Here is a 27,777-nt window from a genome sequence, read left to right on the forward strand (position 1 = left end):
TGTTTCCACATTCTAGCTAGGCACAGTTGTAAAAAAATTGGGTTTTAAATTGAATTCATGTCTAAAAAATAAAATATTATATTCAACTTATCTTAGGAAAACCATGTTACTCTTTTTTGAATATACATATTCATTCATCAAGATATAAGAAATTTTTGGGCTGCCTATATCTAACTACACCTATAAATTTGATAATCCTCATGTCAGAAAAGCACTTGTTAAATTAATTACTTCAGCTTCTCATTTCTGAGGTTTTTTGTCTCATGATTTTGTCTACACCAGACAGTTCTACTCTTGAGATTATCCTAATGTCACCATGGCTGTTTCAAAAAAAGGCATCTGTGATTCTGCAGTGCAGTGCGTAGATCTTCCACTGCCTTCTCTGCTTCAATCTGGAGCACTGCTCTGTGGTTACTCATTTCTGTGTATTGTGGGTCTGCCACCGTGAACTTCAGGACACACAACTCTTCTCAGAGAACTGTGGGATTTCAGACAAGTCAGTATGCCCTGTCTCATCATTTATCTTTTTTTTCTTAAGATGACACCAAACTGACAGTACACCGTCTGATAGCAATCCACTGTAGTAAACATCCAGGGAACTCTACGGTGTGCTTCTCCACTGCTCTCATCTAGCTGTTAACATGTTGCAGAGCTGGTAAAGCTTGCATGCAATTCTTGGAATCCTCCAAAAATTCTGAGGCTGTAGCAGATCATTCCAGATCCCCATCAGAGCTTAATCCTCCCACTCAGTGCTCACAGTCAGAACAGGCCCTAAATGGTTCCTTCGCATGCATGTTTGCTCAATGAATGCATGTGAAAGTGGTCAACTTCATCTTCTTCCCCTTAGATTTTCACAAGTACATTACAAATCTGGTATTTTCCCTAACAGAAACAGCTCATCAACTTACTTTGCTACAGATAAAATGGCAGCAAGATGAAAAAGGAACATGTAAAGGCATAAAGGTAGACTGGAACATACAGATCTATGGGTGTAAAATCTTACGGAGATTGTAGAGAGCTCCAGAAAACACTGCAAAAATCCCCCTAATGTAATTTACGATATGAGAGTATTGAGAGCAACTTGCTAGGAAACCCTGGGTTTGAATGGATGCAGTGACAAAGCAAACATAGGAAGACTGACGAAACAGCTAATGTCAGGATTGTTGCATTTACAGAAATTCTGCTAACATGCTTTTCTACTGACAGTCAGGCATTAATAACCCTTCCATAACATTAGATTAAAAATACCACATGAAGATTGATAGTTCATACAGATGCAATAGTGTCATGTAAATCGCTGGGCTTCATGTTGGAAGTCTAGGAGCAGGTTAGATAAAAACCTATCAGGAATGGTAGGAATATTCACAGTTCTCTTTCACAGCAAATCCTTTCCATTTCTGTTTTTCTGATGATTTGTTCTAAACTAGCTACTGGGTGTATCTACTGAACAACTGCCTTTCCAATGTCTCAACTGCAAGTGGCATGAGACTGGTTCAATTCTCTGCATTGTAGAAAAAGATTCTATTTAGGATCAACAATAATGTTACAGTAAACTACAAAATAGTTCTAAATATAAAGTATGTAGTACTGAATATAAAACATCTGTTTACAGACTGCTGCAACACCAGTAGCAAGAGAAATCTCGCAATAGCTGCTGATTCTTTCTAGCTGTCTATCACAGACATAAATAAGCAAGAGCATTCACACTCTGAGAGTCACACCACAAATGTACAGAGGTAAGTGGTAAAGATTCTGTAGTGGCCCCTGCTCATGTCAAGTACACACAAGACACACTTCATTATTATTATCAAAACTTGCTTTTAAATTGCCTTAGAGACTGGTGTCTGTCCTACAGTTGCCAAAGATAAAAACTAGGTAAAAAATCCTTCTTCACTTTCATTAGTTTTGTGTATGGAACAACGCACAGTGAGTTACATATTCTACTGTGCCCAGAAGATCTTAAAGGGGATGAAGAACTCATCAGAAAGGATACATAACAGGATCCCATACAATGCACCCCGTCCTTGATCTGAGATTTCAAAATTTGTACACTTTGTGTGGTACCTGGTTTATCACTTCAGTGTTTGAACATAAAAGTTTAGTAACTGCATTTGATTATGTCAGAACTATAGTACTGCATTTCACCTGATTATGATGTCATTGGTACAACAGATATGTTCTATATCTATCTACATATGTACATAAATGTACGTCCCCATTCCCAAACAAGTAGATAACATATTTTGATTGAAATAAGAGCGAGAGACAGGAAAAAAATTCTCCAAACAGAATTTAGAGTTTTAAAAATCATCATTCAGTGCTAATTTTAAAATATTTATTTCCATCTTGATTCTGGAAATAGGAATGAATCCATTAGTATGTGGACTGGAAAGTGAATAAACAGTTTCATTAAGGAGACATGTTAGCTCCAACAATGTTTATTGGGGCAAACCTGCACTCCGGCTGCATATGGTGTACCTTTAAATAGGGCCGTTAAAATACCAAATAAAATGTCAAAGTCTGTCAGGTCTGGAGCTTTTATAAATTGTTTAGACTGGCGGTAATTTGGGTTCTGTACATCATGCCTTGCGGATCCCGCGGCACGGAGATAGGAGCGGGAACGGGCCCGGCAGGAGCGAGGGCACACGGGCTGGGAGCCGGGCACCGCCTGCCCGCCGGGCACCGCCTGCCCATCGCCCTCCTCGCCAGCCGCGCCCTCTTAACCCGGCGGCTGCCGCCCCTCTCGCTGGGTGGTATCCCGAGGTTACGCACGTGACTAAACAGCCACATTAAAAAAAAAATATTTAAAACTTTACTTCAAAGGCAGTGCCGCAGCCGCTGGGCAGAGATGTGCACTAACTTCACCTCGGGCTGCAGCACCTCCGCGCTGGCACTGCCCACGGCCGCTACAGCTCATGCAATGCCACGCCTTCGCGGCCGCGCTGCCGGCTCTCGTCCCGCCGCCCTCCCCGGAGCCGAGCGCTGGAACAACGCCGCCCTTCAGCCCCCCGTGCTCCCGGCCCGCGCGGCGCTCCCACCCACGGCGCGGCCCGGACCTCACCTTCAGCTCCCGGGAGGCCACGCGGGCCGCCAGCTCGATGACACAGCCCACCGCCATGCGTGCCGCCCCGGCCGAGTGCAGCTCGTTCCAAACGGTGTCACTGTCCACCTGAGCAAACAGCCGGCCCCGGGAGAAAGGCAGGGGAGAGGGGAGAGGGAGAGGGAGAGGGAGAGCATGAGAGAAAACAAACCCGTGAGGGAGGGCTGGCAGCGTGACAGCCCGTGTACAATAACATCAGTCTTCCGTGCTGGCCAGCTGAAAGGCCTTCTGGACATGGGTTTGCTTATGCTTTTTCTCTGCACGGGCTTCTCCAATGGAAACACATTCCTGTCATGCCTCGCTGCCATTCCCTGTTTAGATTTCTCATTACAAACACTGTTACATCGGCCGGGCCGGGCCTGCTCGCCAGACGCTCCTCAGGCCAGCTGGCGAGGTGACGGGGACCTGCCAGGGCCGGGACCATCGGGAATGTCCATCGGGAATGTCCATCGGGAATGTCCATCGGGAATGTCCATCGGGAACAGCCACCGCTGCCCCAGCAGCGTCATGGGCAGCCCGTGCCACCAAAGCTCATCAGTGGCACATCAGTGGCCCCTTTCGTAGGAACAAAAGAGTAGTAACCACTCGTTTTTTCTTCCCAGGCAGTTGTTTATAAGTAACAAATTGGAACAATTAATTGTTACGAGTAATTTCGGCAGTCACTCTTGCCATAGACAGAAAATGGAATTACATAAAGCAAGACCCTTGCTGTATCTCCAGTTTTGATGAGGTAATAAGTTTGGCTGGAAGGCTTTACTTTATAATAGATGAATGAGTGTTTTTAAAGCAGATAAAGTTATCTTTTGCACCTTCTAAATGAGCAAGCGTGACATATAAAACATTATATATATATGTAAAGGTGGCTAAGCAGCACTGCTTTACAGCGTCAGTCAGTATGCTAAAATTCTACTTTTGAAATCTATTTTTAATACCTCCTTATTTGCAGAAACATACCAAAACATAGAGGTGAAATGCTGTATATCCCTATATATATATTTCCTATTATGTGAAGCAGACATGATGGTGTTAAATAGTCTGAAAAAGTTATCCAGAGAGACAGCCAGACTTCCTTGATGCTCCGTGGGAAGTGCATTTAATTGTATCATACCGTACAAATTTATCATGAAAAGAAAAACGTTTAGAAATAGACAAAATGCTGTGGCAGATGCTATTTGGATGACTTCCAAGCACACTGAGACATGTTTTCAGTTTGAACCAGAAGCTTCTGTTCCTAATTCCTTGGAAAAAAAAAAAAAAAAGGAAAGAAATCAAGTAATTGAAAATGGATGCAACTGCTACTCGACTCTGGAAGTTCTGAGGAATTTCTCTGATTACTCATTTGAAACAGAAAAAAGGCTTGATCTAAGCTTGATCTTCTCTACACCTGTCAAATGTCCTCGCCATTACTGTTACAATAATATTATATTTCAAGCTACTAAAATGATCTTATTTTTCAGTGTCCTGGACCTGATTTTTCTATCATTTTGATCAGTTTTGCGTGCATGCAGCAGAACTAATGAAAATAGTTTGTATTTTCAGTAGATCTGAATAAGAAAACTGATTTTGCTTGCAAAGTTTAGAATAACAGTAATGACAGCACACTGTGTTTTCATCTGAGAAACTCAAAATGTTGTACAAACACAATTATCAGCCTGATATGGGATGATTTATTATATTTGTTTTGTAGATTGATAGCTTGTGATTTAAAGAAATTAAGTAGGTTTCCAAAAGATGCACACTAATCAATAGTTACCAAGAAACAAGAAAGAAACCAAGTAGTAAAAATATAGTGACATATATAACATTAGGCAGACCTTCAAGTTATCTCTCTATTGCTTTAAAGGAACTGTGAAAAAAATTTCATTTCTACAGGTAATCAGGAGATAAATAAGTAGAGGTCATTGGTTAAGTCAATTTAATCAAACCATAATAAAGTTTGAAAAATATTGTGCAGTATTTTAAATAAAGAAGTATCAGCAAGAGGGCTGGGAGGGAGTACTTTCTTACCATTTTTATGGCTAGCAAATTAAGGTTAACGTGAAGGAGTGGCTGATGAAAATGATTCAATGGCAGCTGCTTCATACACCAGGGCATGAGCAGGAGCAACCTGCATCCTCAAAGGGACTATGATTCATTTCCAGGAAGGCTGATTAAGTTAAAATTGTAACCACAGCTTGAGAGTACCCACCCTTAAGACAGTTGTCTGCTCTGACACATGAGACTGCAGTCTCTCCATCTGCTGAACGCTGAGCATTGGCCAGGGTACAGCATTTATCATTTTCTGCTTTCAGCTGAGTGTGAGGAGACTGAACTGGGACAATAAGACCAAGTATCTTCCACTGAAAAATTTCCCTTAGACCACTTGAATGACTGCAACCTTAATTTACCTGGACTGGTAGAAGAAATGGGCAATCAGGAAACAGAACAGTGTTTCCTGAGAAATTTTCAAAAATTACCACCTGAATGAACGCAGGAAATTCAGGATATTTTAGCTAATCTCTTGGGCATGGTACATGTAATGAGTGGTAAATTCTTAAAACTAGGGGTAGCTAACTGAAGCTGCATACTTTAATGCATAGTTACTATAATACAAGAAATGTAACATACATATATGAATAATTACCCTGAAAAGGCACAGTATTACAAACTTAGGTATCAAACACTATTTCATATTTTTGCAAAATTAAGACTGAATTTATGAGGAACATCTCATGAAGAACAACCTAGAAGAACCTGCATCACACAGCCAACCCTTTAGCTGTAACAACTAGAAAATGCCATCTCACTCCATTTTATATCTCTATTAATTCTATGTATTTCCTTCAATGTTTCAGGTGTTTAAACAGAGATTTTCTTTTAGTGTTACTTAATGTTTACTTTGTAAATTGCTGTTGAAATACAGTAGTATAAATGGCAAACCCATTAAAATTACAGCTACTAGTTGGCCCAGTTGTCAGGCTGTATATGAAATGCAGCTCTAAAATCCTACTGATATGCTTTTCTTTATTCCTGTGAGATGAAATGGTTGGATTTTATACAAGTAAAGGGAATAGGATTAGACACTGTGGTTTCTGGTTCTATTGCATGTATATATCACATATATCTGACAGCCTATCTATATGCTGACTATGCATGAATTTGTGACAAATGTGATGCTTTCTGAATCACAGACTATGACGAAGTCAGATGGAATTTTATAAGAGGTTATTTTTGTTCAAGTGCTTTGGAGCAGCCAAAGAATTCAGTGCAAAACCTATCTGGATTAGGATTGTTTTTCAGAAAATGTTAAACAAAATTTACAGAAAATGCAGCATTTGTAGCTGAATTCTAACACAGAATCTTAGCCTTTTTTCTGTTTAATTTTGTATATTCTGTTTAGGAGTCCTTCAAAAATTGTCAAGATAGAAGAATGTTCTGAATTTAAACAAATGAAAAAAAATTTTTTTAAAGCATCAAAATGTCAGTGTTGAACTATGAGAATACTACATATTTTATTATCAAAAATCCTATCACTGCTACAGCTCTTCAAAGAAGAAATGTGCATGATAGCGCCAAGAGCCAGAGAGCACGAGCCTTATCCGAACACTGACTTTCTAACACACATATGGATTTACTTCACTCCCAGTTTCCTGAATGAGCAGTGTAGGTTGCAGACTTTTTCAAGCACATCTAGTATAGCTCAATCATTGGCATGTGTAGCAAAGCTAATACTCTGCAAAGCTACAGATGATAGAAATTAAGCTACCTGTCCCTGAAGTGGATGTGGAGGCATTAAAGAGGAAGGGAATGACTTAAGTGAAAAGAAATGTGGGTAACTTCTCCCGACTGAATGCAACTTATATTTCAAGCCCTGTGTCCAGAAATTTTCTGCTTTGCACTACAAAAAAACTTGATATTAATGCTTCCTGTAAGAAGTATCTGTGTGATAATGCCACTTCCACAAGGAAGACTTTAAGCATACTCAGAACAAGCTAAGAAAGAAGAAGCCTTACAGCAGAGACACTTCAACAGACAGAAAGCTTTTACTGTAACCCCTTTTGGGCTGGAAATTTTCATTTTAAGGAAGACTGACTATAATGTTTGAAAGTTACCAACTCCTTATGCTGTGCTCAGATTGTGGAATGTGTGAAAGCAGTGAGGAAGGATATGGCACTACACCTGAGGGAGAGATTGCTTACTTAAAGATCTTTCTGAAATCACTGCAGTTGACAAAACTGGAAATGTTCCTTCTCCTGCTATTTGAATTTATCTCGAACCTACCTCAGAGGGGCAAAAAAAGGAGTGTGAATAATAACGCTAAAGCATTTCTAAAATAATAACTGAGGTTTTTTTACCTGTCCCTTTCCCTGCTACTAAACCTCTTCATTCCTCATCTTTTATTTCAGTCCTCTTGTCTCCAGAAACCTCCTGGGATCTGCCAAGTGGTCATTGTATCACAGTTCTACTGACCAGAGATGCTGCTCACAGTCTGACAAACCTTTCAGTTTTTTACACCCTGCATGATGTATTCATCTGTCTGAGTTATTTCTCTTTCTTAAATTATTGTAATACATACCCACTGATAACTATATGACAATATAAAATAGAGCCCAAGCTGCTGCTTTGGGATGAATTCAAAGCATCCTAGAACTTTCTCTGCCCACCCCTCCCCCCACCCACAAACACACAACTTGTGATTTAATGTAAATCCATTTTATGCAGTGGAATTCTGATTTTCCTCCTAGGAGGAATTAAAAATACACTGAATTGCTCATCCTGCTCTGGATACTCTGCACAATTACTGCCATCATTAAAATCAAAACCAGTCCTCTTGGAATTATCACACGTCCCCACAAGAGATACTCTACTTTCAGGTCAAAAAAATACAATCTGTCATCTACTTGTTCGTGGAAACTTTGACCTGTGATGCTCCTTTGATGGCAGTCCTTGTATTCTATGTGTCCAATATCCTGGACAACAAGCAGTTCTTTACAGTAGTTTGAAGGGCTTCTTTGCCCTTTCTTTAAAGGCATCTTCTTGGATGGAAGTTAATTAAGTGTGCATTTCAGATGGATACATTTCAACACAAATCTAGAAAAACAACTATGTTTAAAAGATTCTATCCTTTGACATAAGTGGTTATAATACTGAGAAGTAAATAAAATCTGGTCAGCTAACAACAGTGTAGCTATATGCAGTAAACAAACTGATTAAGAATATCTGACAAATAATACTGGAGAGTACTGACATCCTCAGTGATACTGAAATTTAATAAAACTTATGTGTTGCAGAGAAAATTCTTGTGTTTTAGCTTTAAAAGCATTCAGAGTCTCACACTCTTTCACTTATGCCAGAGCAAACATGTTTCTATCACTGGGTTTTTTTAATTTCCTGGCTTGAAAACAGAAATTAAATATTTTTCTGAAGTGTTCCAGCTTCTAAAAATTGTGTGGCATTTCAGTATCACTTCCAGCAAGGAGTCTGTCATTCTTAGACACTGTTGGTGCCAGCTAATGCTACCGCGTAAGTTTGGAGTATTTTGCTTCTGACCATGAGCAGTGCGGCTTCCCAGGTGTCACGCTCATAGCTCTCACCTCCCACTCTTACAGATGTCCTGGTGATCATTCATCACCTCTGTGATTTCCACTAGGAAGCAAAAGGTCCTCAACGTGCTTCTCAGCTGCTGTTTCATCTCACCATGACTAAAGAAGCGAAGGTGTACTCATCATCTCCAAGGAACAACTTCTAATGAATGGCCTGTCAGCCATGTCACTCGTTCAGGAACAAAGGAGAAAAGGTTTGCATGGCTGGCGCCTTTTCCATAAATCCCAGATACAGGAAGTGTGTAAAAGTGTACTGCTTTAGGAAAAATATGTACAGTGAGCTTCCTTTATTTTTACTGCTGTTGCAGCTGTATCAAAGATTTTTTCTGTCAAAGGCATTTCCAGCTGTTTTGATCTAAAATGCCTACCATAAGGAGTACCCAGAATATCAGCTTTTCATATTTTCTTGCCTACCAGTGTGGTTTACGAATAAATTGTGAAGGGCATGTGATCTTTAGGCTCCAGCAGGCTGAATAATTCAAAGGATCATCACAAATCATTGCTTAAACAAAAACCATGGTATTCCCTTAGTCTTGCATTGACTTCTGTGTTTGAATAATTCCAGTAGGAGAACTTACCAGTAATAATATTTATGGAAAAGGACTTCTAAAAATAGTTTTAAAGGCTATTAATACTGACTCCAAAAACCTCTTTCCAGGCTTTCTTCAAGGACAAGGAATGTGGGCAATACACAAACCAATTGTATGTAGAATACTTAATGTCTTTCAAGTTTTGCCTGCCAATAGTGAAGTAACATGAAAAGCCAATCAAAGCCAATTTTCAGAAAATATTCAGTAAAAAAATTAATTATTAATTAATTTTTGAATGCCTAGCAGAGTTACTGATGTTGGTAGTCATCCCCTGATTTAAATGCAGACCCCTCTCTGTAAAAACAAAATTCATCTTAAAGTTTGTAAAAAACCTAGTAAATATGTGAGGTCTGTATTGAAAAATAAATAGCTTTGTATTCAAAATGAGAAGCATAAAAAATCAGTCTAAGTCAAGCTGAATCCTGAATAGAATAGTATCTCAAAAAGAAATTGTTTTACTTGGTTTCTCTTAAACTAACTTTTATGACAGACATCCAGAATCTCAAGGTCTGATAAAGCATACATTAGACACTGTAAAGGATCTCAAAACCTTAGTGAAACAGTGATGTGTGGATCATTGGTAGGGGGAATGGAGGGAGGATAGCATGGATTAGATGTGGATTAGTACTTGTTTTTAGAAAAAACTCATAAATAAAACACTTAGGCCCAGATTCAAGTCTCAGATATGTGGCGTATATCACCAGATGCTTGTAAAAAATGTTACTGCACTTTCAGACCTAGCCCTAAGTACTCTATTAATTTAACTTGACATTTGTTTTAGTAGTTAATGGGTTAGTGTGTGAAAATGCTTGTGCCACTGCCTTCTTATGTTTGATCTTCCAGCTTCCAGGAGTTTGTAGACAAGGAGATACAACAATGTATAGTTGGTTGTAATGCATACAGAAATGCATTTACAGAATGCAGTTACAGAAAATGCAACTTTGTGCAAAATTCAAGCCTTATTTCTAAAAAGTTTCATCATTTACTGGTGAAGACATTAAAACATAGTATTTCAGCTTTTTGCCTGGATGTAGGTTATGTTAGAGGCCACTGTGGGGCTACACTAGAACCTGGTGTTTATTCAGATAAACAATGCATGAACATTTGCTCTTCAGAGTGCTCTTCTGTCCATCCTGGAGTTAAATTCGGTTGATAAGCACATGATACATTTTTAAAGTGCAAATGTGAATTCTTCTTTAATTACAGAATTACCATCAAATCTGTGTGTGTGTGTGTGTGATTAAGTCTGGGCAGAGTGAATAGTAGTAGTAGATTGGATATGGTACTCTTCCACTATTTATGTTTAACATACCTGTGAGTATTTATATATATATGTATATGTATATATATATGTGTGTATATATATATATAAAATGTTTCCTATTCTGGCAAATAAGAAGGCTTCTTTGCATAATGTTTGTCTTTGGCAACACAATAGTTTTTAGGAAATGCAGAAAATTAGGTAAGACCTTTAAAGATTTGACTTTACAGTAGTTCATTAACTTCCTGTTATAATTTTCATTAACTTCCCAATAATTTTCTGTGATCCGTGCACTGTATCTTTGTTTAAAAATTTAATCTGGTTGAGTAGCAAGGGAAAAATGTCCTTTGTTAAAAGGGGAAAAAAATTGTGTGAGGCACCAAATTGTGTATTTGGCAAGTTGTCAGATTGCCATGCCTCAGCTTTCTGTCCTTGCCTGCTGCAAGTAAAAGCATTCTGGGACTATTGTAGAACATTGTATTGTGCCTGCAGCAATACCAAAGAACTGTGTCTCTCAGCTGAACAGTTTCACCTCTCACCGAAACATCAAGCTCTGTGGTAGATGGCACAGGGCCACCTCAGTGCCACAAAATGCCAAGAATGGGACAAAATATCTGCCCTGACATGTGAAGAAATGTTTTCCTTTTTTTGTGGCCATGGTGTTGATATGCTAAATGTGGCATTCCCTCCCTGCCCAGAGATGAGACCACTTGCACTTTACAGAACCAGAGATGAAGTCTGTGTACCTCAGTAAAGGAAGGCTGGCTGTTTTCTGCTGTGGTCATCAAGATTCACCTTATCACACTTGGTTTTTTTTCTAAAATCAATGTGCCTAAAATTTGAAACTTAGTTGTTTCAAGTCTCTGTCAATAAAGGAAATCAAGCACCTCCAGTCAGTTCTTCTGATCTTAGGTAGTACCACTCCTGTTCTAGTGATGCCTGTGGCTTTCTAACGCCAGTACATAAAGCTGGACAAGGGAGTCTTCAGAGAGCTGTTGTTCTGCACTGAAAGTTAATTGAATATGCAGATTTTATCTTAATTCACTATTTTTTCTTTAGACAAACCTCTGACTCTGGCTCTGGTTCCATCCCCAGTGGCCTTAAATTGCCTTGGGGTGGTACCAGGGTGGCCTTATTGATCACACATTTTGTAGACGTCTGCAGAAAATATCACAGTCAACACCATGTAACTGTGAGTCCTAAATAGTCTGCAAGATATGTCAATTAAAGTATAATCTGCTTGTTGTTTTGAATAAATCTTGGTATTTCTTAAGGAATGGTGTAGCTGACAGGCTTAGGGGGTAAGTCCTTCATTCCTAGAAGCCTTCTGCAGTGTGTTCCAAAATGTAACTGGCAAATTTCAATAGGTTAATGAGTCAGGTAAGTAATTTAAAGTATTAGGTGAATATATTAGCACCATGGTATATTAATGATTTCACAGTGGAAGACTTAATATTGAGTAAATGAGCTTCTAGGAATTACAGATTGCTTTCCCAAACCTGGGAAACAGACATACTTTTTGTTGAGAAGAGTATATCTATTTTTGGTACAGCCTGGAATATAGAGGGAAGACACAAGTTAATTCTAATGTCTGTGTGGAGGTGGTGGTTCATTTGAGTGCCCAGACTGTAGGCAGTCTAATTTCTCTACAGACACATTTGTGTGCAGATATAAGGAAAGACACCTAAGCAGCCTGGAACCTAAACTTGCTACAAGAAGGCAATGCTACTGCCAGTATTTTCGTGATTTTTACACTGTTATACCATGGTAATGGAACCAGGTTGGTACCATTAGCTCTTATAAGAGGAATGAAGAGTCATAATGTGTAAAGGCTGAAAATTCTTCCTGGGCACAGACTGAGAAGATCAAGGGAAGAATGAGAAGCAGGAAAAACCAATTTGCTTCCTGGATGACTTACTAAACCTGTGTACTAGTAAAATCTTGCCTTTCTTATTGCTTTTCTTCCTGTGTGGTCAGGACAGAAAGTAGCACCATCAGCTGCCACAGCAAGGAATGGCAGGAAGAAATTTAAGATTCAGAGAATATTAATGTTTTTTAAGTTTTGTAAATATGTTGAGAGATTTTATAGCTATAAATTTCTTTTCTTGGTAATTAAAGGCCAAATTGTTTTCTGATATGGAAGATCTAAGTTACACTTCAGTTTTTGAAAAAAGACCAGCTTATCCCAGCAGAAACATCATCTCTGTTTTACTGCTGTAACAGCAAATTTAGAGGAAATGCAACGGAGATTCCATAATATGTACAAGCCACACTCACCCATTCAGATGGCTCAATATTTAGCCCAGGAGCCACTCTGTTCAGCTCACTAAACATTAATTCTTCTGAAGTGTGATTTCTTGCAGAGTGGCGTTCTCCCCCAGCTCCTCCTCTTGCAATTTAAAGGTCTGACTTTACGCATTACAGGTTTGGAGCAGTGTCTTTGGTGGGGAGGATGGGGGGAGAGCAGGGGGGATTGGATAACTGCCCAATTTCATATGATAAAAGTGAAATTCTCTTCTGTCTGCAGGACAATCCCCAGGGAACAACGTATGAAACCCAAACTTAAATAAAATCATATCCTGTTTGCAAACATCATATTCCCTTTGCTTCTCAGTAATCTGGACCCATAAACCCCAGCACAGCTTGAGAGCCCATTCCTCATCTAAACAAATGCCATAAGCCCCTTTATACTTTTACAACCATGTCAGAAAATAATATTGACTGCCAATAGTGATGTGATTGGAGTTGCCTCCTCTGAGCCATAAAAGAAGCAGTCTGTTATCAATTTCTCTAAATGCATCAAGGGAATTATGGGTCGGTTCAGTTCCAAGTTATAAATGACAATTCAAAAGCCGCAGAAGTGTTTGAAGCTGGGAGCCGATGATGACATTATCATAAAAGCCTGCTCTTCTTTGCTTTTGTGGGGTTTTTTGCCTATCAACTAGACAAAAAAATATGGCTGAGAAATGACTTCAAGATTTCTTCACACAGCAGCAGGTCAAACAGGCAAGAAAACAATCGCTATTTTTAGTGACAGACTGAGACAAGGAGATGAAACTTACTCCCATTAAATGTAGATTTCTTCTTCTCTTATTGTCATTTTCACAGCACAACAGGAGAGGAATTGCAATAGATGGATACATTGATCAAATGATCAGTTATAGCTCTAGTGGCCGTTTACAGATGAAAAATTGTGGAGCAGTCTGACAATCCACAGAACCAAAATGTAATTTGTGATTATTCTCCCCATTTGGCCACTTCACCTGTAAGCTACCCACCTCTCCTGGAAAACTTTTCACATTCCAAACCTCTGACCAGCTGCAAGAAACCATCTCTTTTTATTAAAACTGCTGGCCATAGAGCTGCTAGTCTCTCTCCAACACAAAGAATTTCATCCCCCCGGTATTAGAATTCTTTAACAACAGTTGGTTCTGGAACAAGGTTAAGCTTGAAAAAAAAAAACAATAAAAAGCATTATTGCAGGAGGGAGATCCCATATTTCAGTGGATTTTATACTCCTGACCTTGGATAGTCCTCTGATAAAAAATCAACCATCATTTAAAGAAAACCTGTTATGTGCAAATTTAGGATGCTAGTTTAGACTTTTTTTTTCCTCTCTTTGTGAGATCTGTTCAGTTTAGCTGTACAGTACAGGTGAAACAGATTTCTACTCCTAGATAAGAGACCTAATTATTACTTATATAGTTCCTTATAAAACTAAAAAGTTTATTGCTTGATTTCTTCTGAAAAACTAACATATACTAAGCCATATTCACCAATGACTCTAACATAATCAATCCCTAGCACTACTTAAAAGAAGATTCATATGGATGAAAAATTTACGAAATGAGTAAACAGTAGTTTTACATGCATTATTTTCACTGCTACAAAAGATTTAGTGCCGTGATGGAAAAGGATCAGAAAATATTGGTTATGGACACAGACTGCCTCGTTTGCTTTTCAAAATTCTTGAAACAAACTTTTATTATAACTGTAAGTAATGTCCAAAGAAGAGGATCCCAGATGTTAACTGCAGTTTTAGAACAGAGATAACAAAATCAATAATAGAATAGAAGTCAGGGTTACAGAGGTTAGTTGGACTTTTGTTTGTGAACAATAAAAGCCCATCAAGTGATCATGTCTTCAGTGTTTGGGAAGTCCTAGCTTCCATTCCTTGATCCAAGAGCAGTTTTCATTCTGTTCAGTGATTCTTTCACATCAAATTTATAAGCTGTTTGTGGAACAGGGCCTCAGAACTAGGACTTGGCGGTATTTATAATTATATATGCTAGGTAGATCATAGCCTTAGGTACATGGGCTTTATCCTACTTATGGATAAAGCCTTACTTGTCCGGTGCTCTTTCCAACAGTACCATGGTGTGAGGGTCCCCAACCAGAAATAATATTTGCTCTCTTTTGTGGTAGCAACACCCACTAAGACGTGAGGTCTCTGATATTAAATCCAGCCTGGGAGTGGAGAGAACTGAGCCTAGGTTTCCCATCCCCTGTATGAGTAGTCTAACCACTAATCTATTTAATAGTAGAGCTGCATAGTAACAGCCAGCAAGGTCCCCGTATGGTTAGAAGACAATAGGGTCAAAGAGCTCTGAAAGCCCTCCTTCCAAAGGCAGTCATAAAGTCTCCTGCAAGAATGGAATTTTTTTCTTAACACTGTTTTATTATATTCTGTAGCAAACAAGTAATGATGCAAGCATGGAAGAAAAAATACACAACAAACAAAAAAAATTTAAATTCTTCCATCCCTCCCTAAAATCTTTGCGTGAACTACTCTTCCTGCTTTACATTGATTACTGCTTTATACCTCTCAATTGAGAGTTACTAAGTAGCAATATTTTTTGTTTCTTTCCACCATTATTTCTGAAAATAACCTTAAGAATTGCTTTTCACGTAGTTTGAAGCAGCTCCCTTTCCCAAAGCTCGTCTTAACCAATCGACAGCTAAGTATCACTGAAAGAAAGCTCCTACTCTGATTATTTACCTTGAAAAAGGTCATAACCCATTCCTTTAAAAGAGCCCCACAGCAAGCCTGACAGTAATAACATATAGAAAGGCAAACCAACTAGAAAATAAATAAATAAAAGATCAATTTCTACAACATGTTCTTTAATCCAATTTCCATGAATTTAAATAAGAAATAAAGCACACAGACTGGGGGGAAAAAAAAGTGTAGATTAATTTAAATACTTAAAAAAATGAAGCTATACTGAGCAATTCTGACTTGTGTTAGCTTTAGAATGGAAAACATACTGTCACTAGTAGAAGGATTTCAAAGCACATATCTGGTCATGATTTCTTAATACCACAATGACCTGTTTCATAGAAAAATTGTGTCCTTTACTTTCAAAGACTGCCATGGTCTTGTTTGCTATCCAAAGCCCTCAAATAGATTTTTTCGAGCAATTTTACATAATCTTCTTTTTACTCAGAAGCCTGAACATCCTTTCTGAAGTTCATTAAATTTTTGTTCAATTTTCTCTGCATCACCAGTGTGAAAAATTACCTTTTTCATACACCAGTGTGTGCATATATGTGTGCATGTGTGCACACAGTAGTTTACAGAGGTGCACATGCACACACATGTCTACATATCAATGTGTAATGTTGGCTGAACCACATACAGAAATGATGCTCAAGTTTCCAGATTGGCAAGTTGCTAGTCACCAACTTCCAAATTTTAGGCAGAATCTTCAGCAAGCTAAGCCCACAGTGAAGGAGCTGGAATGATTACAACTTCCTGATTCCTTTTTTCTTAAGTCATAGTTCAGAAATCCACAAAAAATCACAAATTACTGAAGGTTAAAATGCATTTTTTTTTCTTTTTTTCTTTTTTTTTTTGTGTGTGTGTGTTAAAACCTTACAAAATGAGTATTTCTTCTGTCATATAAACATAGTAGTATGGTATGGAGTTTATGCTTTGTGAAGAATAAAAGTAAATAAATCTGTATAAGGGTGCACTGGAAGTTGACCTCCAGAGATTATGCCTTTATGTCTGCTCAGACTATTCAGAGAGATACTCAGAGAATTCACTGAGAAACAGTAAAAGGGAAGTAAAATATACATCAGCCATCCAGACCACTGATACCTAGAATATTATCATTTCACTTTGACATTGATGACATCAGTAAATAATGGACCCAGTTGGACCAAAACCATTAAATACTTTTGTGTGAAAAATTCATATATGTGAAAAATTATTTCTCCTTGGCATTATCTTCACTACAATTTAATAGGAGCGTGATACCAGTATCAGAAATTCTACATGGTTTTCAATAATTTAGCTTTATTCTTTTACCTAGTGTTGCAACATATTTCTTTCTGCAGATTTGTGTCTCCTGTGTCCCAATACGAGCTTGTCTTTGAGGATGAATCCATTTCAATCCATTTCAAAACAGGACATAAAAATGCTCACATAATTTATTACTTTAACAGTACCCAAGTTATTGGCTAGCAGCTAGTGAGCCCTTTTCATGCTAAATATTAGCTTTGGCAACTTTTTTGTCCTTTCAGAGAAGTGTGGAGCCATATTTACTTTTCAGCAGTACACAAAACAACTTCTCCAAAGCTTATTATGCTATAACAATTGTGCCCATGTTACTTTCCTCAAGGAAAGAGCTCATGTAAAAACCCAAAGTGGGATAACTGGAAATGGGCACATTTCCACAAAATTTGTTCCTAACTGTTCCATTTGCCTCTTGTAATGTGCTGTTTTCCCTGTCTGTGAAAACAGAGTGCAATAACGGTTCATGTTTCATCTTTACATTTTTTATCAGCTTCTGAAGACTTTGAACTGATAGTGCTAGAGAATTAACCAATGAACACATATGTTGTGTGCTGTCCCTTTTGTGAAAAAGCAAACATCTACTTACCCCAAGTCCCCCACAAGGCAACAAGGAAAAGAGTTTTTGAGACACGTTTCCTATATATTAAAGAAAAAAAAGAAACAATAAGCATCATTCATCAAAAAGACATTTAAATACTGGAAAAGTATTTCCTTACTCTTTACAGTAATTCAGATTTCATTATTATTATCACTATGACAATGCCAGATACTAGTACAAAAAATAATCGTAATACCTAGAAATCAAATCAGCCATGGGACGTTTAAAGTACTACTATGCAACAGTGACAAATTTGAAGACTGCTAAGCAGTTTCAAAGGAATATAACAATCAAAATTCCACAGAAAATCACTCTGAACTAGGGTGACTAATCATCCTGATATCTGTAGCTGATAAGCAGCTAGTCTAAGCTTCCTCTCAGCTTCTTCTCCAGCCGGAGGAGTGAGGCAGGCACCTCCACCCAGCCTAGATGACTGATGGGATAAATTATGCTTGAGAAGTACCTGTTTCTTTTCACTGACAACAGAGGGAACCACATTAAGTTTACATGAAACTGATAACTAATTTCTTAGCTTTTTCCCTTCAAAAGAGTTTCTCCTTTGAAAATTGCAGCCTTAGTCTCTCTTATCTATGTAAAAATACTGTTTTCTTCATTTACATCAGTGATTGTATTAATAGTTTGAAAAGATAACTTGAAACATTATTTTTTTCAGTATTATTCAGTAAATATATGATACTAAAGGAAACAAAAACTTAATAGGCTTTAGAGTTTAATTTCTAGCTAATTCTACTCTATACATTAGCTAATATGGTAGGGTTTATCTAAATACTTACACTCACATTTTATTCATTCATATTTTCTTTTTTCTCTTTCTTTCTTTTTTTTTTTTTCTGGTACTACTAAACTCACTGTTTATCTTGATAACAACAATATGAAAACCGGGTAAGGATCTCAGGATTTGATGCAGTTCCTATCCCTGTGTGTAATCTGATCCTAAGGCAGCTGTGGGAGAGAACATAAGCTTTTCCCCTGCCATATCACAGAGCTGGCTTTGTAACTTTGCCATCTGGAGGAAACATTAGATAGTGAATCACTTGAGTTACCTAGAGGAGTCACTCATTGTTATGGAAGGGGCGAATGCTGCAGTTACTCATGTTTAGCAGGTGCCAATGAAATGCACAAAGACAATTATAAGCCATCATCTTTGAAGTAGGAGACACCAGACTGCAAGGTCTGGGATGAAGAAAGTGCTTTACACTTTGAGTAAAATCCAAGATGCATTTTTACCCGACTAGAGGCCTTTGATCAGTTTGCACAGTGTGCGAGAGAAGCCAAACAAAACCTCCTGTGGAGCTACCAGGGGAAATGCAGGTGCAGCAGCTATGCAGAGTATTCTCATACTGTGAGTCCTGATGGCCCCAGACATGCAAGGAAATGTTGGCTGCAGGAGATTGTCAGAGTAGAGGTGCAAGTAGGAGATTCCAGATTTCTTGCTGAGCAGATCCAGGGACCAATTTTTCACTTTTTACTATGGGGAGGGTGAAAAAGTCTTGAGCAGATAACAAAAAAATTAGTGCTGCTAAAGTGCCAGGAGACATTAATGGAAATATAAGGTGTAATTTGAGATAAAAAAACGCATTTATAGATTATTGAATGACGTTTTTTCTTAAATTCCGTGGCAGAGTTGGGACATAAGAGGGAACAGATGAATTCTCATTTATCTCTCTGCATCCTGGCACATTGTGCCTGGTAAACACTATTAAAAACAATAAACACAAAGTAAAAACAGAAAAGCAGATGGTGAGGAAGACACTAAAATCAAATCAGAAGATAGTACGAAAACTGGGGAAAACAAGCACGTAAGCCTTTTCAGTGTATCAAGAGGCTTGCAGGAATACTCGCTTCTTATTGCATGATGGTTTGAAAAATAGTAGTTGCCAAACTCTGAAGAACAAGAAAAACATTGAGATTTCATGAAAAGAACAGTGGGGAAATGTTGGACTAAGAGAAATTGAGACCATCACTTAGCTAGCCTCATGAAAAAGGAAGGCTCACAATACTTTGCCATAAATGAAAATCAATAGCAAAAAGCTACTCTGAAAATGAATTGAAATGAGAATTTCCCACGATGTTTGAAGTTGATGTCCCAGAAGATATTGGGGTACTTCAAGTAAGGTAGAAGACAAATTCTAAATAATCAAATATTTTTGACTTAGCACTAGGGCAGAAGTAGTCAGCAGCACTTTGAAGTTGGTACAACCATTTACTGATAGAGCTAGAAATGTTCCAAGATTTGTATTCTAGAATATCAAAGGCAGTAGAAGCTAGTTTGTCAAATTAGGTGCTGAGGCACCCATCACTGACTAAGGTCAGGCCCCTACAGAAGTCAAGGAAGCTGCTTGGGAGGTTGATGACTGGGGACCAAGAGTCTGATGAAATGAGGAAAAATTATGAACGAAAACTCACTTTCAAAAGAAAATAAAAAAAAAACAAATTAAAAAGTGTATTCACTTTTTAACCTGATTATTCTCAGTATCATCCCTCAAGAGCAAAGCCATTTCAGCTAAGTGTTTATTTCTTCATTAATTTGAAATTGGAATTGCATGGATGCTTTCTGATGCATCTTTTAGTTGCATTCTAATTACTGACTCACTGTCGGATGTGTTGACAGTGTGTTTCGCACTTTTACAAACTTTTAATAGTAGGAAACTTGACTTAGAGTGACAGTTTCTTAATGACAGTTGGATTGAGAAAAAGGAAAAAATATTTGTAATAAATGTTTGCTGTTTGGCCCTTGAATTTATATGAGGAGATTTGTAAGGTTGGATGCTGGTACGTGAAGCCATAATGCGATGTGATACCTAGTCTGCAGATCAGTTTCCTTTGTGTCAAGACAATGGTAGTGCAACATAACAAGTTGCTTATCACGCAGTAAAATACATCAGTCCAAAACTTAACTACACAATAGTGCAGAAGTTGAAGTGGTCATTTGGAATAGCTGCATTTGTAGACCCCGATGCAGGGAAAATAAAGCCAAGAGTTCAAGCAAGTTAATACTTGTAAACTATTAGGAATAGATGAATTTGTGTGTAAGTCTCATTGATTCCAGTAGTTTCCAGTCATGCTGTTCTGCAGTCTTCCAGAACAGGCTTTTTTTCTTGAACAGGGAAACTGAATTAAGCATTTATTGACAAGCAGCACATTACTAGCCCGAGGCATACTTAAATTTCATTTCTTCAGGTGTTTCTTTTCTTTTTGAGAGGTACAGAAGCTGCTTGTTAGCAAAAAAAAAAAAAAAAAAGTGCTTCAGACAAAGCAGATGCACTCTTCAGAAGAGGAACAGGAAATACAAACACTATTCTGGAGCATAAGTGGAGGACAAATGGTGACTCTGCATTTTTCATTTTTGGATGGGTAGACAATTAAAGAAACAAAGTAGGTCCTACTTTTCATTAGGATGCAAAGCCATCATTCGATGGAACTATTTCTTTAGAAAAAATAATATACTTGCACTGAAATAAATATTTTCTGAGAAAATGTGGTTATTGATGATATTTTTTGTGAGAAACATTTTCTTTAGATTTTTCTCCTTTGGGACATATAATTTGAATTTCTGTAGTATACAAAGGCATTAATTTTGGTGTCGGGAATGGTTAGGTTCAACCTCACTGAAATGGGGACAACAAAATCAGGAGCAGTCACACTATATTTTGGAAAAATGTAAGAGACACTTAAGTTCCTTTATCCAAGAGTCTGGAAGCCCAAATGATTAGAGCTTCCAGCCAGAAAACAGACACATGCAAAAGCATTTGGGAAGGGTGTTTTACTGACTTATGTCTTGGTAAAAGGCCATGTGAGATGCAAGAAGAAAATATCCTAGAAACAGAGAGAGAAAAGGGCATTGAGCCAAGGATACACTCAGAATATATTCTAAGAGTGTGATCTTGATATAAACTTAGAGAATAAATGTTTTGGACTAAGCGTCTAATAAAAAAGGCAAAGAATGTGCAGTAAGGAACCGTGGGCCAAGAAATGGTTTTCTAAGATAGGATAAACAAAGCTTTCTGCATTCTGTGTACATCAGCAGAAACACAGTTAGGTCATTCCCTCTTAACCTTGTATCTGCAATTGCACACTGCATACCAGAGGCTGCTCAACCACTGAGATCCAAAATTGGAACGATATTTTATATCACTGTATGTTATATTAAATAACATGAAAATTAAAATGAAATTAATTTAACCCAAGAAAATTTAAATGAAATGCTTGACTGTTTCAAAAAGGAACAATTTTACAATGCTGCTGAAACAAATAAAAATGTTTCCAAATTTTAATTATGCAGGAATTTAGAACTCTTTCTTGGAAACACCTTTTTTTTAAAGGAGGATTTCTTTCTTAGAAATTCAAGCCCCTAAGAATCTATTGTACTGTAAATATTTTTCAGTTTTCATGTTGCCTTGGCTAAGAAAATGTATAAACCTATATAACATTATGATCTTAGGACTTCCTGAAGCAACAGTCTGCCTTACAGAAGAAACAGCATAAGTTTCCAAAGCAAAATAATTGCTATGTATTACTAGAATTGTGGCAGCAATTTCTTTTGATGGCTAGTGTTATTTTTTGTTTGGGTTGGATTTGATTACATTTAGGAAAAGCCCCACTTCTTAGAAGAAGAGTTATAAAAATAACTGAGAATTAGAGTGTTGCATCCAGTGTGCTGGGACAAAGGCAGGATTTCAGTCACAGATTATTTCCAAAATGTGCTAGTTTTTTGTGTGTTTCTGACAAGTAGGCTTGCTTCCTGCAACACTACCTCATGCTAATGGCAGAGGTCAATTTAACCCTACTTTTGTATTATAAAAGGCATACACCAAGCATTGGCTGTGCATCAAGATATTTTACATGAAAAACCTGTCCATTTTCGACTATTCTGTATAACCATAGGTGCATTTAATACGTTAAAATATGTTTTTCCCCCTGTTATTCAGAAAGATATTATATCCTGTTATATACTGCATAATAAAAAGGCATTAAAATAAAGCTCACTTATTAGCAAAACTTAGGCATAGTATCTGCAGTCAGAGTGGCTGAAATGGTTGAAATAAAGCAAATGAGAACAGCAAACAAGCAATTCTGACAAGCAAGTGTATCTTAAATTCCTGGTTTCGAATCAAATACAAGGAGGTAGAAAACCAACTGTGTTCAAAATTGCCACTGACCTCCAATGGAGAACAAGCTACAGTAAAAGGTTAACACTGATGACTTTTGAAGCAAATGAGGAGAAACTCGTATCGCTGCTTTCCAGCCAGTGTATTTGGCTAATCTATATTTGGCTTCCATTGTAACATTCTCCTTCCACATAGCAATGCATTTGGAAAAAGTGAATTTTTGTCACACTGCTTGCCAAGTGTTTTAAGCTGACACCAGCTATGACTAATGACAGTGCTGGAATGTGCTGTTCTCAGTAGAATAGAGGCCTGTACAGACCTAGGAGTTTCCTGGGGTCCAGCTTCTGTCTGTTCAGTGGGCTGGTGCCATACAGCAGTGAATGATGTTCAGAGTGAACCAGCTGTATTTCCTCCAGACTGGCTTTTCGACCTCGAATGCGCTGAAAGAAAACAGCAGAGGCCTACAATATTCCACTGACAATATTTAGGGAGGGGGAAAAAAAGTAAAGGTCCGAAATAACATTTAGTATGATTAATAATGGGTTGAAATTGCGTCATGCAGGAATGTGACACTGATTTGTTTATTAAAGTAATGCTATATGAAAAACAAATGCGTGTGCGCTTTATCACAAAGTGCTTCACTTAAGTCTTAGGAGAGTTATCTTAATACAGGGTTTCACATAAAAGAGAAAGAAAAGATTCTGCCTCTTTTCTACATAATATATTAAGAGATACAAACCAAAGGATGAAATATTTCTTAAGTAAGAAATCTGGCTAGAAAAAATCTAATTTAGAGAGCAAAAACTTATTCACACCTGTAAGCTGCAGATGTTTTTGGAATGAGGATTAATGTTTTTTGCATCATTACTAGTACTTGTGATTTATGCTGGTAGGAGGAACATGATCACAGTGAGGAGAGACAGGGAGAAAAAGAAAATTAAACTTTAAATGCTTTAATAACATATTTGTGTATGTTTTTAAATTTTTAATGTGTGATCAATATCCCAGGATCATTTTTGCTGTTACACATGCTGACTCACTTGCTTTCTTACATTTTTGTAAGTGAAGTTTGTCTCTTTAACTGTTTCTCCAGCCTGTGTTTGCCCCAAAACCAGATGTAAAAAATCTGGGGCATCTTTCTACAAATCCATTGAAATGTAATCAGTTTAGGAAGGAAGAAAGATAGGAAAGGAAAGATAAAACTAACATTTTCTTATTCAGCATATCTGTTCCTTGTATGTATTTGGAGTTACATCTTGTCATAAAAATATTTATTTCTCTGCTTGTGCTGCACAGCCTTTGCAGATACAGCAACATGAATCAGATTTGTTCAGGACTGGGCATAATAAGCAACTCTGTCAACAAAGTTCTGGACCTGAGATCATCTTTCCGGTTGATATTGGATGAAGGGAAGAGAAAACAGCTTGATTTTAAGGTCTTGGACCCTATTTGCAGATCTGGTCCTTGTGAACACCAAAATCTCTCACAGCTTAGGCTGGATCTGTCTGACTCTCAAGGTCTACAGATACACAGGTACAGCAGTTATCTAAGTAGACTACCCTATTTTCAATTAGACTGATTTACGTGTTACAGAAATGCATTTAATTCTAGTTTTGTTGGAGGTTAAATTGTAATTCTTATTGTATCCAACACTTTGTCATACACATTGGAAAGCACCGACCTCTGCACTAGGAAAAGAGAGCAGTATTATGAATATTAAAGAGAATGTGCACGTCAGAAAAAAAGAAGATGCCTGGGGATAGGGGGTTCAGAAGAACCATGCACAATTTATATTGAGTTAAGCAGTGGGAATTTTTTCTGACTAATCAGGAAAAATATCCTAAGAGTTAGAGCTAGATGGCTGTGGAACAAGCTCCCCCTCAGGGAAATCGTGGAAGCCCTATTTCTTGCAGTGTTTAAAACTTGACTAGACACAGCAGTGGAAAGAACATTTTAGGGAATGATCCAAGAACTAAATGACTTAATAAACCCTTTTTCATCTCTAATTTCTTCAGGCCTCTCCCAGTCTCACATGAGAATTTGTAGCAGTGCACTCACATCCTTTTAACACACAGTTGCACAATCAAAATCAGCACATTATGTTACTTCATGGAGTCAGTAAACTCTGTAATGGTTCTTCTGGGTCAGATAAAATATTTTGCTTCACAAGTGAGGTGACTGGTAACATTTATTCCTTCATCCATTCTCATTAAGGTCTATGTTTCTAACAAGGTGCTTTAAAATGTATATACCCAATTCTCCATGGCAAAACTGGGAAGGGAGCCTGGGTTTTAGGACAGATAAAATAAATGTATAAGAAAAGTAAAGAGGAATTTTATGAAGGTCACACTGAAGAACCTTGAGCAAAATGCTCACTCTCTGGTCACATATTTTCTACAAGGTATACAAAAACTCTGGGACATGTTTAAGAGAGTTAATTGTCTGGCTTTTTTTGTGTTGTTGAATTGGATGCCGTAGCCCTTTAACTATAAAAAGACACACAGCTAGCCATTATTTTTACAATGGGGTACTCTGCAATATCTGATCTGGAAGAGGTGTCCCAAAGTGGTTTGCCAGCAGCTTGCCTCCTACCCAATCTAACCAGTCAAATTCCCTAGGGTAGAAACAGGTTATGCAGAAACCAGTTGGGTGCAGAAATCAAGTAGCACTGAACAGGACACCCCACTCCAGGCATCTCCCCCCAGTAGGGTCCTTGGAGTGCAGCCATCAGCTGAGCTGGCAGAGCCCAGAGCTGCTCTTTCTCCGTGGCTTCTGCAGCTCTTACATCAGCAAGGACATTTACACTGTAGATGGCAGGAGGAAAGGGAAGGGTAAACAGTGCACATGTCTGTGCTGTTTCTGCGTTCCCGTCTCCTCATTTAGTGTTCCTTTCATCCTTGCAGTATCTCTGCATATCAATCCCAACGATATAAGGCTCTGCACAGAGGAAAAAAGTGCATTAAAAATTACCTGTAATAATTTCTAAGAATAGTTCTCACACAATGGTGTCAGGATTTAGCAGATCTACACAAGCATATGTCTTAAGTCTGTTGCCAGAGTCTCTCATGTAACTTCAGTTATGCAAAGTGATCCCTTTTGGCTCTCACTAGGATGAGTTATCAGACAACAGAACATATGCATTTGTATAACTTTACACATACACTTTTAGACACATCTTTTTTTTTATTTGGAAGTGTCTTTCATAATTTTCATTGACCATGGTAGTATTGAAAACATAAAATGTAACAGAAAATTGGCATAAAGCCAACAAAAAAGGAGAAAGCATAGGAGAACAGGTGAACAGTATTTGTTTCATTCCAGAGAATTTGAATAATACATCCACCCATCTACTACATCCTTAGTAGAAGGCAATTCATCCTTTTCGAATGTGTATGACAATTTGTGTGTTGGCTTTGTCCTCTGACATGTGCAGTTCCTTCATCAACAGAAATATTTATACACCTCAGGAGAGCAAAATACTTGCACCTGGGTGCTTTGAAAAATCAGTCTAGAACTAGAAATCCATTGTCCCCACAACGGGAAAATGTTTTCACCTTGCACAGAATTTAAGGTCAAAGTCTGGTCTGTTTAAAAGAGACCATTAAATTTTCACACAGAAAACCTCTATTAACCTGAAGATTTAGGTTAGACTTTCAGCAGAGTAAACTCATGTACAGACAGAGATTGAAGAAGACAAAGGTGATGCTGCCTGTTTCTCTCTGCTAAACTAACAGGAATTGTGACACAGGTTAAGGAATATTTCTCACTCGGGTCTCTCAGTGTAATGTGTTCATTGCCTGTACTGAAGGTTTTTGTTTGGAATTCCTTAGACTATCAAGTTTGTAAACAACATCAGATTTTTTCCTGACTTCATGAGATTTCTCATAGTTGCTCAATTCTTTCGTGTTTTCAAAACTACTCACAGTAACAGGTCTTTTGCCAGTCAGTAAACTCACATCTCTTGCTCTCTCTCCACCACGTGGGAATTGCAAGCATGCCTCTGACACACATGTACCCACATAGAGATGCATTTATTCTCTTCATGTGTTCTGGTCGTCCAGTGCCTAACGTGGATATGTTAAACACTGAAGATTTTTTTTTTCTTAAAAAATGACTTGCTTTTCCTGCGTTATTTTATCTTCAGTGGCAAATTGAGGTTCAAAGAGTGGAATTTTTCAAATATTTACTTTTATGTGATCTGGCAGACTCAACTTTAAATTCTTTCCTTCTCTCCCCTTCAGTCCATGAGATGTTGACAGCAGGAGGTGTAAGATGCCGCCCTAATCCAGAAAACTACCAAAATTCAGAACAAATTCTAGGCCAAAAAGAAAAATGTTGATGGACCACAGTCCCTACAGGACGTGAAGGTGGGGGCATAAAGCAGGACCATGGCTACATTCTTCTTTTCTTTTCTGAAACAGTGCTGATCACTGTAGCCTAATGTCAGTCATGTGTGCACAAATTACAGCCCCAAAGGAGTTATGTGAATACTTCCTCTCCCTAGAACAAGTGGAAAGTGGACACCCCTACCAAAACATAATTCAGTCCTTTTATTGTCCCAAAGGTAGGGCAGATAGGCATTGCTTCTTACCAAGGCAAAAGTGTAAAAAAGAAAGATAATGGATGTTTTTATGCCAATCTTTGCATCTTTTAGCTGCCCCGGTCTGCATTTGATAACTGTCTGTTCTACATCTGTCAGCCTTTAACAAACAGCAAACAGGCATTTCAGCAAACATATATAAAACTTTGAAACTAATACAAAAGTGTTGTCCCTGAATTTTGTTTTTCCAGTACATATATACCAGGACTATAAAAAATTTCACTATGGGTGTGTGTGTGGATGTGTATATGTGTGAATTACTCTGCTCTCCTACCCTGAACTCAGGGCAGGCACTGGTCTCTCAAATCTGGCTCTCCAGGACTGGCAATAGTCTAAATGTACTTCTTTGTCTTGAGGAAGCCAGTGGGGGAATTAATCTATCTGTTTGGAAGAAGAATATGACTAAAAAAATAATCTGAAAGTTATAACTAATTTTTTTGTCTAGCAGAAGTCCTCTAAACTGTTGTTTGAATAATTCTAGAGCACAAATATCTACGACTAGAAAGACAAAATATAGTCTGGAAAAGCAAGTCATCCTGGCTGTGTCTGCAGCAGTAAACTAAGCAGTGCCAGGAAACATTCCCAGGCAAAGTAACACAATCATTTGTACTATTAA

General features: G+C 37.9%; 1 protein-coding gene across 12 annotated transcripts in view; it reads right to left on the reverse strand.

The window, feature by feature from the left end:
* The window catches only part of HDAC9 (histone deacetylase 9), a 461,778-nt gene that overhangs the window by 111,982 nt on the left and 322,019 nt on the right, over window positions 1-27,777 (reverse strand). For all 12 annotated transcript variants that reach the window (XM_048304071.1, XM_048303997.1, XM_048304050.1 and 9 more), the window contains 3 exons: window positions 22,881-23,001; window positions 17,421-17,470; window positions 3,062-3,169 (listed from right to left, as the gene is read on the reverse strand). In XM_048304071.1, coding sequence (XP_048160028.1) covers window positions 3,062-3,169; window positions 17,421-17,470; window positions 22,881-23,001 — 279 coding nt within the window. The remainder of the gene's footprint in view (window positions 1-3,061; window positions 3,170-17,420; window positions 17,471-22,880; window positions 23,002-27,777) is intronic.

Source organism: Corvus hawaiiensis, chromosome 1 (genome assembly GCF_020740725.1).
Source record: "Corvus hawaiiensis isolate bCorHaw1 chromosome 1, bCorHaw1.pri.cur, whole genome shotgun sequence".
NCBI lineage: Eukaryota > Metazoa > Chordata > Aves > Passeriformes > Corvidae > Corvus > Corvus hawaiiensis.